At 41.2% G+C, this 16,162-nt stretch overlaps 7 protein-coding genes and 1 pseudogene across 8 annotated transcripts; 3 read left to right on the top strand and 5 right to left on the bottom strand.

The window, feature by feature from the left end:
- Position 1: 1 nt before the first annotated feature.
- On the bottom strand, positions 2-1,315 carry LOC130688432 (uncharacterized). Its single transcript, XM_057511412.1, has 6 exons — positions 1,262-1,315; positions 1,067-1,199; positions 836-1,011; positions 591-762; positions 233-327; positions 2-169 (listed from the first exon to the last, which is right to left on the bottom strand). Exons 1-6 carry the CDS (start codon positions 1,313-1,315, stop codon positions 2-4), a joined length of 798 nt encoding a protein of 265 aa, XP_057367395.1.
- On the bottom strand, positions 1,073-5,549 carry LOC130688956 (uncharacterized). Of its 2 annotated transcripts, XM_057511974.2 has the most exons (13): positions 5,312-5,549; positions 4,865-5,056; positions 4,514-4,801; positions 3,676-4,454; positions 3,236-3,432; positions 2,997-3,150; positions 2,727-2,902; positions 2,472-2,666; positions 2,134-2,400; positions 1,857-2,070; positions 1,500-1,800; positions 1,262-1,431; positions 1,073-1,199 (listed from the first exon to the last, which is right to left on the bottom strand). In XM_057511974.2, exons 4-10 carry the CDS (start codon positions 3,752-3,754, stop codon positions 1,903-1,905), a joined length of 1,236 nt encoding a protein of 411 aa, XP_057367957.1. In that variant the 5' UTR covers positions 3,755-4,454; positions 4,514-4,801; positions 4,865-5,056; positions 5,312-5,549; the 3' UTR covers positions 1,073-1,199; positions 1,262-1,431; positions 1,500-1,800; positions 1,857-1,902. The 2 variants fall into 2 exon arrangements, with proteins under 2 accessions (XP_057367957.1, XP_057367958.1); XM_057511975.2 differs by having other exon boundaries at positions 1,500-2,070; positions 3,236-3,605.
- Positions 3,968-5,267, bottom strand: LOC130688433 (glycoprotein-N-acetylgalactosamine 3-beta-galactosyltransferase 1-like). Its single transcript, XM_057511414.1, has 4 exons — positions 5,255-5,267; positions 4,865-4,936; positions 4,514-4,790; positions 3,968-4,454 (listed from the first exon to the last, which is right to left on the bottom strand). Exons 1-4 carry the CDS (start codon positions 5,265-5,267, stop codon positions 3,968-3,970), a joined length of 849 nt encoding a protein of 282 aa, XP_057367397.1.
- A 27-nt stretch (positions 5,550-5,576) lies between the features above and the next one.
- Positions 5,577-7,022, top strand: LOC130688951 (alpha-(1,3)-fucosyltransferase C-like). Its single transcript, XM_057511955.2, has 2 exons — positions 5,577-5,714; positions 5,802-7,022. The coding sequence occupies exons 1-2, from the start codon at positions 5,577-5,579 to the stop codon at positions 7,020-7,022; spliced, it is 1,359 nt and encodes a 452-aa protein (XP_057367938.1).
- Positions 7,023-7,501: 479 nt separating this feature from the next.
- Positions 7,502-8,551, top strand: LOC130688961 (probable methyltransferase-like protein 24). Its single transcript, XM_057511982.2, has one exon. The coding sequence runs from the start codon at positions 7,517-7,519 to the stop codon at positions 8,495-8,497; it is 981 nt and encodes a 326-aa protein (XP_057367965.1). The 5' UTR covers positions 7,502-7,516; the 3' UTR covers positions 8,498-8,551.
- Positions 8,552-9,059: 508 nt separating this feature from the next.
- Positions 9,060-9,867, top strand: LOC130688463 (uncharacterized; annotated as a pseudogene).
- A 1,146-nt stretch (positions 9,868-11,013) lies between these two features.
- On the bottom strand, positions 11,014-12,606 carry LOC130688959 (glucoside xylosyltransferase 2-like). The gene is made up of 5 exons (XM_057511980.1): positions 12,125-12,606; positions 11,838-12,030; positions 11,567-11,765; positions 11,346-11,469; positions 11,014-11,274 (listed from the first exon to the last, which is right to left on the bottom strand). Exons 1-5 carry the CDS (start codon positions 12,590-12,592, stop codon positions 11,146-11,148), a joined length of 1,113 nt encoding a protein of 370 aa, XP_057367963.1. The 5' UTR covers positions 12,593-12,606; the 3' UTR covers positions 11,014-11,145.
- A 1,039-nt stretch (positions 12,607-13,645) lies between these two features.
- LOC130688963 (glucoside xylosyltransferase 2-like) lies at positions 13,646-15,676 on the bottom strand. Its single transcript, XM_059496945.1, has 5 exons — positions 15,192-15,676; positions 14,905-15,097; positions 14,624-14,822; positions 14,403-14,526; positions 13,646-14,331 (listed from the first exon to the last, which is right to left on the bottom strand). The coding sequence occupies exons 1-5, from the start codon at positions 15,657-15,659 to the stop codon at positions 14,203-14,205; spliced, it is 1,113 nt and encodes a 370-aa protein (XP_059352928.1). The 5' UTR covers positions 15,660-15,676; the 3' UTR covers positions 13,646-14,202.
- Between the last annotated feature and the right edge of the window lie 486 nt (positions 15,677-16,162).

Here is a 16,162-nt window from a genome sequence, read left to right as displayed (position 1 = left end):
GCTAGTAGTCTTCAAATTGTCTCAAGTCAGCCGAAAAATCTTTAACGAAGACAACTTCCTTGGAAAAAGCCATCGAAATCTGACCAAACCTGATGAATTTATTACTCTCCATGAATCGAGTTATTTCAGCTTCACCTTCAGGCGCGTGATTCCACTCCACGGTCAACGTCTTTACATAATCAAAACGAGAAAGTTAACGCACGGTATGAAAAATTATGTGAAAAAAGATTACCCTGATATCGACTTTGTTCCAAGGTATAGTCTTTAAGACTTGCGATTCCGAACCTTCAATGTCGAGACTGAAATAGTCCACTTTTGTTCTACCAACTGCAATTAGCATATAGAATAGAGTGGGAAGCATTGAGCTTTGTAAAGGTATGGTACGTCGCTTTTGCTACTCCCTTCTTCTTGCCCTAAAAGATTGCTCTCTGATGTAGATATCGGGATGGGCTGTTCGTCGTTCCGTTCCAAAATAGCACCGAATGACCCGATTGTTGCATTAAAGACCACCTAAGCAAAAAATCACGTGACATCTTTTATGCATTTGAATCCGGAAGGGTAACTTATCTCCATAGGATAAGGTTTCGTACTGAGGCAGACGGGTGACGTAAAAGCTTTACGGTTACGTCCTATGAGAGCTTTAAAAGATACTTGATCGGTCTCAATCAACAGCCCAGTCCAGGCAAGTGATCGTTCCATGTAAAGTGTGTTGGAAAGCGTTTCTCCGTCGTAAGCTCCGCATTCGATGAAAAATCCATTAGTCTGCATAAATTTCACACCAACGAGAGTAATAATAAATGTGCCGTTAAAGTTGACTAAAAAAATATATATTTACTTGATTGCGCAGGATTCTTAGAATGCCCTTAGCTTGGCCGTCAGACGGATCGAGTAATAAAGGATTTCCCAGTTGATAGGGAACACTTTTTGGTGCTGGTCGGACCAGGTAATTCTTGCGAATCAACTGCACGACACACGGATGATCTTGCTGCAGTTTATTTTGATTAGCGTATTCTAAATTTTAAAATTAATGTTTGTATCATTAAAAACGAAACAAGGAATGGTTTACCAATTGTGCAATTAATAGAAGATAAATATTTGTCTGGTGTTTTAGCCCATATTCTTCCATACGTTTCTTCCATTAAATTGTGTTTATGCGGAAGTTCTGTTGCAGCTTTGACTGGAAGATGCGTAGCATAAACCTGATAGATTCAATAAGAAGATAAATAATACATTCTAAAATCGATTCAACAAATTGCATTACCTGTTGTTGCGCCACAGCGATTGATTTGCATGCTTCATAGATCGAATCCACCATCACTAACCTGAAGACGTAGAGGAGGCACGAAAATATGCAAAGGAGAACGAAACGAGGCAGCAGATAAAACCGAAACGTTCGAATAGAGATTCGCATTGTGTTTAATGACGTAAACGCTGCAAGTTGAATACGAGTTCTTGTTGAGAAACATAAAATGAAGTCTACTTTACGTTACTTTGATTACCGCCACGTTCTTGTCACTCTCAGCTCTCCTGTATTTAGACCTGCCGAGATTGTTACGATGCGTGATTGTAACCATAATCACAACGATAAAGAGCCTCAGGTAAATTTTCTTTTTATAAAAGAGATACAACCTTTCTCACTGATGTTCTGGAGACTACTGGCATTCCATGGCGGAAGTAAATTACGCCCCGGGTTTTTACTGATCGAGGGGTTCAAATACCCAAAAAGATGAAATAACCTTGCCAAAAGCGTTCAGAAATCAAACTGTAATTATCTGTTTGTGCTTCGTTGGCAAGGGTAACCTGCGGTCAATTGAATTTGATCAGCGCTGTAACAATTGGTCTTTATTCCATTTTACTCTTCTCCTTGTCACTACAGTTACGTAGGCGCAGGCCATTCCAGTTTCACTCGTCCTCGTAGTCTCTTAAGTCATCGAGGAAATCTTTGACGTAGACTACGTGGCGGGAGAATCGCATGGAAAAGAGACCAAACTTGATGAATTTATTGCTCTCCATCAGACGTGTTATTCCTTCTTCTCCTTCAGGGACGTGATTCCATTCCACTGTCAATGTCTTTGAGCATATGTAATTAAGTACACAATTCGAATGGATGTTGTTTAAGTGTTTCAAACATACCTTGATGTCAACCTTTGTCCAAGGTATGGTCTTTAGTATTTTGTATTCGGCACCTTCGACGTCCAGACTGAAATAGTCCACCTGAGTTCTGCCAATGGCGATCAGCAACGAATACAACGGGAAACATTGCATATTGTAAATGTCGGCCGTGTCTTTCTTAATAGATGTTTCATCGTTGTTGTCCGTTAGATCAGACTTCTTATGCTGCACATCCTTATTTCCCTCAGCGATGAAACTCATGGTACCTATAGTAGCATTGTAAACAACCTGATTTCATCCCAATCATAAAACATCGGATTACTAATAGACGTCATTTGAATCTCGGGCGATCGACTTACTTCCATAGGGTAGGGTTTGGTACTAAGGCAAACGGGTGAAGTGTAAGCTTTTCGATTACGACTTGTGAGCTGATTAAACGCCAGTTTATCAGCTTCAATCACCAACCCCGTCCAGTTTAGTGACCTCTCCATGTACAAGCTGTTTGAGAGAAATTCGCCATCGTAACCTCTACAATCAACGAAGAAACCGTTGGTCTGCAAAATAAAAAAAATGATTTTATAGTGTTAAAGAAATGCAAGTAAAACTGCGCTCACTTTATTCTGCAAAATTCGTAGGATTGCTTGAGCTTGTCCGTTAGATGGATCAGCCGATTCTGGCACCTCTAGTCGATAAGGAACATGCTGAGGTGCCGGTTTGCGAAGATAATCACGCCGAATGAGGCGAATGACGCACGGATGATCCTGTTGCAGTTTATTCTTGTTGGCGTATTCTTAATTCCAATTAATAATTTTCATTATGTTTTTTTTTTTTTTGGTTTGCGCGTACGGTGATTGCTAAAAGAATGTTAGTGATTGATTTTATACCTACGGTGCAATCACGGGCAGACCCGTATTCCTCTTCCGGTGTTTTGGCCCATTTCCGGCCAAACGTTTCTTCCATCAAGTTGTACTTGATTGGGAGTTCTTCAGTATTAAATGGCTCCGGTCGTTGTGACCGAGAAAGTTCGGAAAGCAGAAGCTGTTTGTTAAATATTAATATCCAATGAAAATAATGAGATTCATTAAGGATTGCACAAAAATGATGAAGAATTTGAACTTATTACCTCCAATGAATCGGCCTTGTGTACTGGCGCTTCAAAGCGTTGATGTATTGCTACAAACAATTCCGACGTTAAAAAGGCGAGAATGTAGAGGATGAACAATGTCAAGGCAGGTAATAGAACTTGAGATAATCGTGATAGTCGACCATGACGAATAAGAAGGCGAGAGAATCGCATTGTAATAGAGTACCCCTTGAAAACTGGTACAATTACGGGGCAGATTTAAAACAATAAAGGAACTGAAAGTGAGTGGGGGAAATGGATTAGGGATTTTTAAGGGACAGGCAGTCTCATATCCACTTTTTCTCTCTGTAAACGTTTCTCTTCGCATTAGGAAGACAGAAGTTGCTCAGCTCGTACCTCACCTGCTAATCTAATTCAATAATAAAATACCTTAAAATTCAGATAAACTATGAAAAGGAATCATAGATTGATCTTCATACCTTGAATAGCTTGCAGTCGAGTAACCATTTTCAACAGCGTTGCGTATTTGCTTCTCAACAAGAGGCGGGCCTTACTCATTTGCCAACCAGACACTAAAGATCACATTCACTGTTTATGGAATTTTCAAGACAACATTTTTTCTTTGTCCTTTTTCTATCCACATAGTTGATTACCACTTTCAATCGAGGACGACGAGTTCAATATGCTTGTAATCCGCACAATAATTTGTGTTCGGCAGACGTGTTATTCAAACAACACCTACCGCGCCACGTTAGTCACTGCCTTAAAACATTACAGCGAAATTTTAAGCCGATAGAGCATGTGTTCGAAAACATGAAACTGATTAGTTTCAACTTCTCGGAAGATAAACGCAGTCTTCGAAATGCACCGGTCTCCAGAATGTACCGAATTTTGATGATTAGCTAACTCGGTAGCAAGGCGGTTGGATAGAAAGCGTTCACAGCCTCTTTCGTCTCTTGTGTTGTATGAAACGATACTCAATCGAACTAGGCACTCGCGATTTAAGGAGGTTGACGACGCATCACTACTCTTACCTGAAGTCCGAAAATGGGCCCACTTTTTACAATCGGCTTCATTAGAGGACAGGTGGACGTAGGGATGACGGAAGTGATGCACTAAACGGCGGATGGCTTCTCTGTTCAATATATACACGTCACCAATAATCGATGGATGCTCCTTATCGTTGGCAGCCAAATAAAACGGTGTTCCAGTATTTTGAACGGGCAACATCGCTTTCAGTTGTTCCACCACTACGTAACTAACGGAACAGTAGAATGAGAAATTAAAGTATTTCGAGCAAATCACTGGAATACTTACGTCTTTTCGTTAGCTTTAAGAAACCAATGCGAATCACTGAGATGGTGGTCGTAGAAATATTGTAACACCTCAGATGTTGTCCTTCTAAATATCCGGATAACTCCAGCATCATCTGTCTCATTCACTTGTTTTGATTGAGCACCATTCGCGTAAACAAACAATAGTTTATCACACCGTTTGCCCCACGTCTCTCGGATGACGTTTTGTGCATGGCTGTTGGATGTGCTGAATGCCGATGGAATCCAACACAGCAATCGGATTTCATCGTTCACATCCCCTAATGAAGAACTGGGAAGACTAAACTGAATTAGTAATTATATCCTTATAATACACGTGCATAATATATAATACCGTGACTGAGTGAAAGTGGCTGAAGAGGCGTCGACAGGATTAAGCTGATGACTTTTCGTAGTGATCCAGCCACTGTTTAGCACAATGTCAACAACGAAAAAGACATTGAGGCAGAGCCAGAGGAGAAAACGAGGACGCCGAAATAAAGACATGGGTTAGCAATGAGAGGAACAGCTTCTCTAGATTTCCGCGCTGTGCTCGAAAAAACAGAAAATTATTTCTGTCTGCTTCTCAATTGGAAAAGAAGTGGTTAAAAAAAAAAAAAAAAGGGGGGGGGGGGGGATGGAACTCAAGGTTGAAAAGATCAGTGCCCTCAAATGTCTGCAGGTGAACTTATTTAATCGACACGCCACGTGAAACATTAAACCAGCTCAAGGCAAAGTTACTTACCATTCACCACCATTGCCAACGAATATGTAAAGGGACAAACTAATGATAATTATTCACCTGTCTTACGCCGTGCTCAGCTGATTGATGTGCACTTGTATAATTTAATAACACGGTGATAGTCTATCGAAAGGCCTAGAGACAAATACGAGGCCAAGTCCTTGAAGAAGTCGTTTGCACTAATCAGACAAGAGAAAGCCACTGAGATGCTGGCAGGGCTTGTCTAGGAGTCTTCAACTCTCGTAGCTTTCTGCGGGCTACTTGTTACTGGCGATGTGGATTTCGAAGTTGTTCCTGTCGAACTTCGTGGCACAAATGAGACATCATGTTTAGGCTGAGGCAATACTGTCAATGCCTCCTCCCCTTCCGCCGGAAGAGAGCGATCATGGTTGATTGGATTCTTCTCTCCATCTTCGCCATCTTGTTCACGTCGCTCTGTGTTATCATCATCAGCACGTTGACGGTATTTACTATTTGAATCCTTAACTCTTTTGTGGATTCATTCATCCTCATTCTAGGAGCGTAAATCGAATGTTATTTGAATCCGTAGATGGAAGAATTAGCACCAGGGATGTTGGCCACCTCCGTTGATCGTACTGTCGCTAATCACATGCATAAATCAATTTCGTCAGTGAACGAACATGAACACAAGACAAGTACAAAACATGGGAAAAAGGAAAGTATTTGGCAACCTACGAAAAAGATACTATTTTGGAACAAGTACTTCGGAACAGAAGACTACGAGCTAAAACTAGGAAAGAATTCGTTTTTAGAAGCCGGTTGTCGAGTAACAAATTGTCTTTTGACGGCTGATCGGACACAGTTGAAAGACAGCGATGCAGTCATCTTTCACGCCAATGATTTCAACGAAAGAGATATGCCCGACCCTAGATATCGCCGCTACGAACAACGTTTCATTTTTTACAACTACGAGACTGTACTCACTGCTAGCGACATGCCCGTTTTCAGTCAAACTAAACATTTCTTTAATTGGACCATGACTTATCGAAGAGATTCAGACATTTACGACGTCCGGCCGTACGGTTCACTTAGAAGGCGGGCCGATGCGAGTCTCCCACCTTCAAGTATGCCCATCAGACTCACACCGTACACACAACCACCTGATCCAGCCTCCCTGATGACGCCATCCTCAAACCGTTCCAAAAGTCACCCAATTTTAGCCAAAAAGAAGAAATTACTCGCTTGGTTTGTGTCTCGCTGCCACTCCGACAGCCTCAGAGAAAAATATTTCCAACTGGTTGGCCAACACGTGCCCATCGACATTTACGGTGGATGTGGTCCGCTCAAATGCATGCCTTCGAGGAGCGAAAAGTGCAACAAGTTGCTGGACAGCTACAAGTTCTACGTGGCTGCCGAGAACGCCATTTGCGCCGATTACGTTTCAGAGAAATTCTACCGAGCCCTGGCGTCCGACATTGTTCCCGTCGTCTACGGAGGAGCCGATTATTCCGCCTACGCTCCACCATTGTCCTACATCGATGCCGCAGATTTCGTGTCTCCCAAAGCCTTGGCTAATTATCTGAAGCTGCTTCATGAAAACGACGGCCTCTACTTGAAATACTTTGACTGGAAAAAGGATTACGAAGTGGTGAGTCGACCGGCCGACGGTTGGTGTGAGCTTTGCGAGAAACTCAACGATCCCAATCAACTTGCCAAAGTTTACAAAGATCTTACCGACTGGTGGTTTCACAAAGATATACCCTGTCTCTCCGGATATGATTTTCTTGAAACGTTGCTTCCTGTTACTTGATCTTATTCTCTTTGCAAAAGAATTTTAGTAGTTTCTTCCACCATTGACCTTTGATGAATTCAAAAGCCAGTACACAGAATCCTATAAATACAAAAAGGTTGGCGTCGCAATGAGAACCTGACGTATAGAAAACATACGTACGGTGAGCAATTCCGAGAGATAACGTTGGTGCTGGTCCCTAGCGGCGTGAGTTCGTTCAGTGCTGATCACGTAGCCTAGTGTTCGTGTGTTGTCCTCAGCTGACTGCCCAGTGTGGATGGTTCCGTCGTTTGTACTGTGTCAACCTGTCCAATAAAACTTGAACCATAAACAATTAAACGTATACATTATTTCAAATTACGTACCATCAGTTTAGTTTCCGACGTGAGTAGAGAAAATTTAATAGTTTAACTAATTTTGCTCCCGAGTGTGCGCTTGTTCTTGTTAAATAGAAACCAAACGCCTAATTTTAGCTCAGGTTTTCAGTCACCGTAAGTGGTTCTCCAACTATAGACATGTCACTTCATTCTTACCTTCTCCTCAACCGCATTATCCCGTCCACAAGGAAAAGTTTAGTCGTAGCCATTTTGATTTTAATATCGGGTTTCATTTTCGTCAGCGTCATTCGTCCTTCTTGGTCGTCCAACATCTCACTCAGCAGCCAAAAGATCTCGAATAAATGGGAAGAAATGTTTCAATCAGCCACGGCTGCCGTCATCGCCAACACGTTGTCCAGTAGTAACAAGAAGGTTGATTGGGATGTTCTACTGGACGATGAGTCGTTAACTGGTGCTCAACTCGTCAAATATCTCATGTGGACTAACCATTCTTCGTGTCAGCTATCTCACGACTTTGGCGGTGTCATGATGAAAAATCCATCCGGATTGGCTGGACAAAAGGCCGTTTGTATCGATCCGAGAGTGGCTCCCAAACCGGCCAAATGTCTCATCTACTCCTTCGGCATCCAGGATGACTGGTCCTTTGATGAGACAATGGCACGTTACGGATGCGAAGTATTTGCATTCGATCCGTCGATAGGGATGACGTCACACGACCACAGCCCAGGTAACATCCACTTTCACGACTGGGGATTGGGTGATCGCGATGAATATGACCGTCATTTCAACTGGACAATTCGTTCGTTGACTTCCATCTACAAGACGCTTTTGCCGCGTCACGGCAACAAAACGATCGATTACTTGAAAATTGATATTGAATATTCAGAGTGGATAGCTTTGCCTGAAATTATCAGTTCCGGAATGTTATCCAACATCCGTCAATTGGGCATTGAAGTTCACCTGGACAAAGAGGCTTCGCTAGAAGAGCACCGCGGGTGGGCCAAGCTTTTGAGATCCCTGGAGAAATCGGGAATGGTCCGCTTCGATTCCAAATACAACCCCTGGTACGTTGGCAATTTTACAAAGTTTCCTTTGTCAGCATCTTTGGGTTACGAGATTGCGTGGTACAACAGTAACCTTTCGCATCCGATGCTTTAATATAATTTTTTCCTAGAATTTTTCTATGTACAACAGAAACTGTTAAAAGCAAATAAACAATAAATAATTATCGGGGCTTTTTTAGTCTAAAGTTTGCTTAAAACTAATAGGAATCGGCTATTCAATGAGCTGGCCCTTGAGCATGAAGCTTTTGGTACTTGTTCTAAACATAATTGATCCAATCCAAATTGCTCCTTGTAGCTCTTATGGTCTCCGGGCAGCTGCCCATGCATAAACGTAAGTCTTGCATCAAGGTTACTGAAATCTATCCATCATTGTTGTCGTATTACAATCGGAACGTTGATGACAAAGGAATGGACAGCAGCAGGTGAACGGCTTTTCTATTACTGCATCCGCTGGCTTTTGTTTTTGACGTCTCCAAAGTATAAATCTAGTTACTGCACAGTGCGATAATTCGACTTCAGAATTCTATTCGCTGATTGCGGCCAAGGCAGGAACTGTAAAACGAAAAAGTTTTTAAGTCTTAATGTTTGTTATCAGTTTCGTATTTGGCTTTATACTTGCTTTGTTTGTCTCGAGAAAAAAAAATTCCAGTTGCCGATCAAAGAAGGCGCCATGTTGTACACTAAATGTCAGCGTGAAGTTTCACATTCTTCGAACGATTGGGATAGTCTGTTGAACTCAGACACCTTAACAGGTGATGAAATCATGCAGTATTTAATGTGGAACAATCGAAATGCCTGTCAATTTGTGCAAGACTTTGGTGGTACTATGTACAAGAACCCAATCAGGAGGGGGCGGCCAGAAATCGGTTTGCCTTGACCCTAAAATAGCACCACAACCTGGTGGATGCATCGTCCACTCTTTCGACATCAAGAACAAATGGTCTTTCGACGAAAAAATGTCAGAGTATGGATGTCAAGTGTTTGCGATTGATCCATCCATGGGCAAGGATCACCACGACCACAATCCTGGTAATATCTATTTCTACAACTGGAGACTATAGAAGATCGAGACAAGCACGACGTTGACTACAACTGGAAAACACGGCCACTTTTTTCCATTTATGAAGAACTGTCTGCCCGTCACGGTCGCATAATCATCGACTATTTAAAAATTGACATCGAATTCGACGAACAGGTTGCCTTACCCGATATCATGGCGTCCGGCATGTTGTCCAAAGTGCGCCAACTAAGCATGGCTTCGTTGGAACACCATCGTGACTGGGCCAAGCTTTTAAGATTGATGGCGAAAATGGAAATGGTCCTTTTGTTTCCAAATGCAATCCATGGTATGTTGGCAATTTCATCCAATTTCCATTGCCAGGATCTTTGGGATGCGAGATTGCATGGTATAATAGTAATATCTGTATAATAGTATTCATCTGTTTCCATGTAAATAAAAAATAAATTTTCAATGTCTCTGCATAAATCAATAATAGATATAGAACAACCCCAAAGTATTGCGAAGAAAGAAATTGTTCTATAGCTTAGAAAAAAGAAACCAGTTGAAGTCCCAAACTCTGTTAGGAATCCAATGCAATGAAGGAGATAAAACGATGGTAATGCCTTAGGTAGCACTGAGTGCAAAGGAAAATGGCGCCCATAGCTGGACGAATTGATCACGATCAATTAGGCCTCAACTGTGAGTTCCGAGAGTATGAGGAATGACATAAATGAGAAAAAAAAAATCCCTTCAAGATTTCAACGTGACAAGCACACAATGGGACAAGTGCATAGACAGAAACTAACCTTATTTCAATGCTTAAGAATAACAAAAAGTTTATACGTAACTCTACGGAAAGAGAATCAACATTGGAGTACACTAGGGAGACAACTACACTTTTAAACAGACACCCACGTCATAGGTCGACGCTACCATTACATGTCAATCGAGTTCGTCGCACTAGTATGTGGAAAGCGTGGTGGAAAGGCAAGCAGGAAGTGAAAACACCGGCGCCAGACCAGAGTTACAGGTTTTCGCTATGTATCTAAAAATCTTAAAGAATTAACTACTATTATTTACTTGTTCCTACTTAAATAAAATTCACAGTTGTATCAATTACTTTACGACAAACATTCTTTTACCAAGGCCACTGTACCTGCTCAAGGATGGCAAGGAGAAGGCAGTCATTTTTGTCTTGTTGGCATTGGAATGCTGGACCATGATTCCTCAGTGGCTCAGTCTGTAAAAATATAAAATCTTTCGTTAATCTGTCATGAGCCCCATAAGTACGAAACACCTTCAAATTTCGATACCAAAATATGGACAAATACGGCTTCCAAATTTACTCTTTCCATCTGTCGATGAACGTCAGAACCGATGGAAATGAGCACATCTATTTCTTTGATCTTGGTCTATCGAAGAAGAAAGAAAATTCGGCCGTCGAATCATTCGGAAAATGTTTAAACACTACAACAAGCAAAGACATTGCCGAACGAAAAGGTGGTAGAAAACGCAACAGCGTCGGTCAACAAGAAGTTCAAATAACGGCCAATGTGAAAAGGCGAAAACAGCAAAATAAAAATATATAATACTAATCAATTGCAAAAGCGTGTCGTTGTTGCCGTATATTTTCTGCCATGTTTCACAACAACAGTATAAAAAAGGTGCACTAGTAGTTATACTATAGGTTTCAGTCTACATTCAAACACGCTCACATTTTGCTCAAAACCGTCCCGGTGTATTTATGTATCCATCAAGAGCATGGGCAAGGTGCTCATAACCTGAAAGCAACTGGAGTTTGAAGTTGGAGTTTTCATAAGATTATTTTTCATATTGGCAAACAGCATTTGTAAGCTGTCACCAAAGGAATGCTATGGAATAGAATACAACAACTAATATACATCCTTATTGGTTCTTGCTTTAGTTGATTGTATATACCCACCTGTTGGATGGAAGTGTAGATTGCCTTTAGGGCAGGAAGTCTGTCGCTAACAAAAGCATCTGCATTTCCATGAAGGATATGGATTCCTTGTTGTTCAGCTTCTTTACAAAGGCTCATTTCGGCACTATGGAAACAAACCAAATTTTAGAAAGCTTTATTAGATGAACATCGTAGTTCTTTATGCTGGCAGCACTGAATACGCTGCTGATATAGTCTATTACCACTGATGTGAGATGTAGTTATAGTTGCAAGCATAGACGTAAAGCTTTTCAGGATGAAAATGGAAAAAGACATTTATTATGTCTTGGTCACCATACTCTATTTTCGTTTTGTATCGTTCGTATACGCGAACGATGTGTTTTTCCCAACCGAACTGTCTCATTTTGGTCAAATTCATCAACATCACTCCTGCATTCATACCTGTAAAATCAGCAATTGGACGTTGATCAATTAGTGAAACTAACTAAAGAAATCCAGCGAATTATATCGTACCGAATTTCCCATAATATGGATGTCTTGCTAATTGTGGGTACCATCCGGTTACATAACTCTGTTTCTCAGGAGCGAGAGCAACCATTTGCACGTGATTCATTTTGGTCAAGTGTTTCCAAATGTGCAATGGAGAACTGAGGAAAACAGCGTCGACATCCATGTACAATATTGAATCCACTTCCTTAAGCCAACTCTTATTCAGAAGCACAAAACAATCATTAGAAACGTAAAATAGCTGCGCCGGTGTTAATCTGACGGATCAACAACACATCGCGTTCTGAACTTACTGGAAAGAATAGCCTTGCAGACGAACAAGGTCTGAACAATTTCTTCCATATTTCAGCGCCATCATCGTCAGGGTAACTGAACGGACGTAGATCAAACGACATACGTTTTAAAATGTTGCCGGGCCAGAGTCGTATTGTTTGATTCAAGATGCCACTTGATTGGCTGTCGACAAACAAGGTGAATCTGATGAAATTACTACACATAATCAGTGCAGATTTCATCATAACTAAGGCTTGAGTAGTACGATTGCCACAAACAGCTGCTACTATGTGAATTTCTTGTGTCTTTTCAGCTGCCGTACTGAAATCTTCTGTATTTTGAAACATCGGAAAAGGGGAAATTGAAGGAATCCCTGGATAAGCTTGGTGGGGTTGTTGTGGTTTGAAAACTCCGAATAAACGCAAAAGGATAAATAAGAATAATGCCAAAGCTGCAGAACGAATGATGCGCCGAATTTTACGTGTCATTCTTGAAACGTTACTGTTCGGGATTGCAGCACGTGAACAACAACCCAACAATGCAGACTGCAATCAAACAAAATGTGATGGTCCATTGATCGTCATAAGGAAGGTGGGTGGGGATTCCCTTCAGCGAATCTCGACCCCTGCTAGCGCATAGTCGGTGTTATGGGTGTTAAAAATGTGAGCCGTCATTTCAACAGGCAATTAAACGTAGCCTACAGAAATGTGGGGGGGGGGGGGGGGGGGTTGAGGGATGAAATTGTATTATTTGCTAAAAAAAAAACGGCACCCTGTACGGAAGATGGACTTTCACGGTTGATGGTCTTCATCATCATGCCCGGTTCAACGATGGCCTATTCGACACCGAGTTTCCGGGCATCGATAATGGATTGGTTGGCGTGCCAAATCGATAGTTGCTGATGAATGTCGCCGAGGATTTGTCAAATTAACCTCTTTGCCTCACCACTCCAGTTATCAATTGATATGCTGCTCAATTTCGAATGGAAAAAAACGTGCATGTTCTTCGTGCATGTAATTATAAAACCATCAGAAAGCAATCATCTTTGTATGATTGATGGCGAGGCAATAGCAGCCTTTCACTCAATTTCCAATACTATTAAATTGCCTCTAAGGGAATCCAAGAAAACTCCCAACGTTACCAACCGAAAAGAAAAGAAAACCAGAAAGAAAAGAACCAGAATAAAGATCAACAACGACGGTCTATAATTCACTAGAACCCTTAAGAAACACCGAATGCGTTTGAACTTGCAAGGTCACGATTCATTATTACGTATCACGAATTGTGTTGAGAAAAACATGAAGGACGGAGCGTGCGCCGTTGCGGGAATTATGCGTTTTTTCTCGAAAAATATACTAATGCATTTTGAAGGGAAAACACAACTGATCAACCGTGCAGGTGATGAAAAGGGATTAAGAGGTAATGCATCACATTTTTGTCTCGTGCGCTGTGAAAGGCACGCATGAGAAAAAGTGCCCCCACATCCAATTATGTATTTGAAATGAAAATTTGTTCGTTGTTCAACCTTGTATCGCAAAGATACGGGTCTTGGCTCGAAGCCGACCACCATAGGTACGTGTATGTCACATCGTGGCAAAATATGCTACGTCATCCCAGTGATCTTCACATAGGCTAGTACTCTGCACAAACTATATAGTGGGTAGCTACAAGGTGGGTAAAGACACACAATGGGAATCTACGATTAGCTAAGTGAAATGGTCTATTTTTCATCGGTGCAGGCCAAATGACGCGATCATTCGCATTCATTTCAACAAATCAATAGTCAAATACCAAGATTGCACCTGCTGTGCATCAGACAAAGCAGCCTACTATATTCTGGCACTAAACAGCCGAATATTTTCAATAGCAAAACCCAATTTAAAACAAGACACAGAAAGAAGGAAAGAAATGCAAACAAAACAAAACAGAAATAAACAAAAAGAGAAAACTGACAAACAAACACAACAAACCAAACGTTGAAGCTGATAGTAATTTGTCACACCAGTTCATACAAGTAGGGTAGGCTACAGATACACGACTGTAACTACACAATTTCCATTAAACAATTCTCATATTGGCTCAGCACTGTGGTGCATATTTAATTAACCACCGAGAGCATGGGCAAGGTGCTCATCACGTCACGGCAGCTGGAGTTTGAAGTTGGAGTTTTCATAAGATTGTTTTTCATATTGGCAAACAACATTTGTAAGCTGTCACCAAAGGAATGCTATGGAATAGAATACAACAACTAATATACATCCTTATTGCTTCTTGCTTTAGTTGATTGTATATACCCACCTGTTGGATGGAAGTATAGATTGCCTTTAGGGCAGGAAGTCTTTCGCTAACAAAAGCATCTGCATTTCCATGAAGGATATGGATTCCTTGTTTTTCCCCTTCTTTACAAAGGCTCGTTTCGGCACTATGGAAACAAACCAAATTTTAGAAAGCTTTATTAGATGAATACCATAGTTCTTTATGCTGGCAGCACTGAATAGGCTACTGATATAGTCTATTACCACTGATGTGAGATGTAGTTATAGTTGCAAGGATAGACGTAAAGCTTTTCAGGATGAAAATGGAAAAAGACATTTATTATGTCTTGGTCACCATATTGTATCTTTGTTTTGTACTCTTTGTATACGCGAACGATGTGTTTTTCCCAACCAAATTGTCGCATTTTGGTCAAATTCATCAGCATCACTCCCGTATTGACACCTAAAATTATTAAGAGCAATATCAATTTTCAATAGTATTAATCTAAAAATATCAAATAACTAAACCCTTAACTATTTCACACCGAATTTTCCGTAAAATGGGTGTCTTGCTAATTGTGGGTACCATCCCGTTACATAACTCTGTTTCTCAGGAGCGAGAGCAACCATTTGCACGTGATTCATTTTGGTCAAGTGTTTCCAAATGTGCAATGGAGAACTGAGGAAAACAGCGTCGACATCCATGTACAATATTGAATCCACTTCCTTAAGCCAACTCTTAATCAGAAGCACAAAACAATCATTAGAAACGTAAAATAGCTGCGCCGGTGTTAATCTGACGGATCAACAACACATCGCGTTCTGAACTTACTGGAAAGAATAGCCTTGCAGACGAACAAGGTCTGAACAATTTCTTCCATATTTCAGCGCCATCATCGTCAGGGTAACTGAACGGACGTAGATCAAACGACATACGTTTTAAAATGTTGCCGGGCCAGAGTCGTATTGTTTGATTCAAGATGCCACTTGATTGGCTGTCGACAAACAAGGTGAATCTGATGAAATTACTACACATAATCAGTGCAGATTTCATCATAACTAAGGCTTGAGTAGTACGATTGCCACAAACAGCTGCTACTATGTGAATTTCTTGTGTCTTTTCAGCTGCCGTACTGAAATCTTCTGTATTTTGAAACGCTAAAGATGAGGAAATTGAAGAAATTCTTAGATAAGCTTGATGGAGTTGTTGTGGTTTGAAAACTTCGAATAAACGCAACAGGGTAAATAAGAATAAAGCCAAAGCTGCAACCCGAAGAACACGCCTTGTTTGATATGCCATTGTTGAAACGTCACTGTTCGGCGTTGCAGCACGTGAACGACAACGCAAGCAACAATCAGAAAGAGTGCGATGGTCGATTGATTGCCATAAGGAATATGAGTGGGGATTAATTTAAAGCGAAGCTCGGTACCTGCCATCGTACAGTCGTCGTTGGGGGTGCCAAAAAGTGAGTACCATTGCTACAGGCAGGAGGCAATTTAACGTTCAAAACGTGGAAGAGAAAAGAAAAAAAACCACCTACGGCGAGTTTTCTTCCTTTTCGGCAACCAGTAGTCTAATGTATATGTAATGTATTCAAGCTGTGACCGAACGGTGTGTGGCGTCACTAAAGTAAGATAAAGCATGCAATCATGGCAACGGATGACAGGCAGCGTCTATCGAAACAAGAGCCAATCCATCATAAAATCGGCTGCTGCCGTTCATAGAGCTTGCCTCGCAATCGATCGCACTGAAGCCGTCCATTTTAACTTCAGTTGATGTAAAAACAAGTATTGTTGCCGACT

The sequence above is a fragment of the Daphnia carinata genome, chromosome 9, assembly GCF_022539665.2.
Source record: "Daphnia carinata strain CSIRO-1 chromosome 9, CSIRO_AGI_Dcar_HiC_V3, whole genome shotgun sequence".
Taxonomy (NCBI): domain Eukaryota; kingdom Metazoa; phylum Arthropoda; class Branchiopoda; order Diplostraca; family Daphniidae; genus Daphnia; species Daphnia carinata.
Note: the sequence above shows the minus strand (reverse complement) of the source record. Positions and strands in the feature narration are given on the sequence as shown.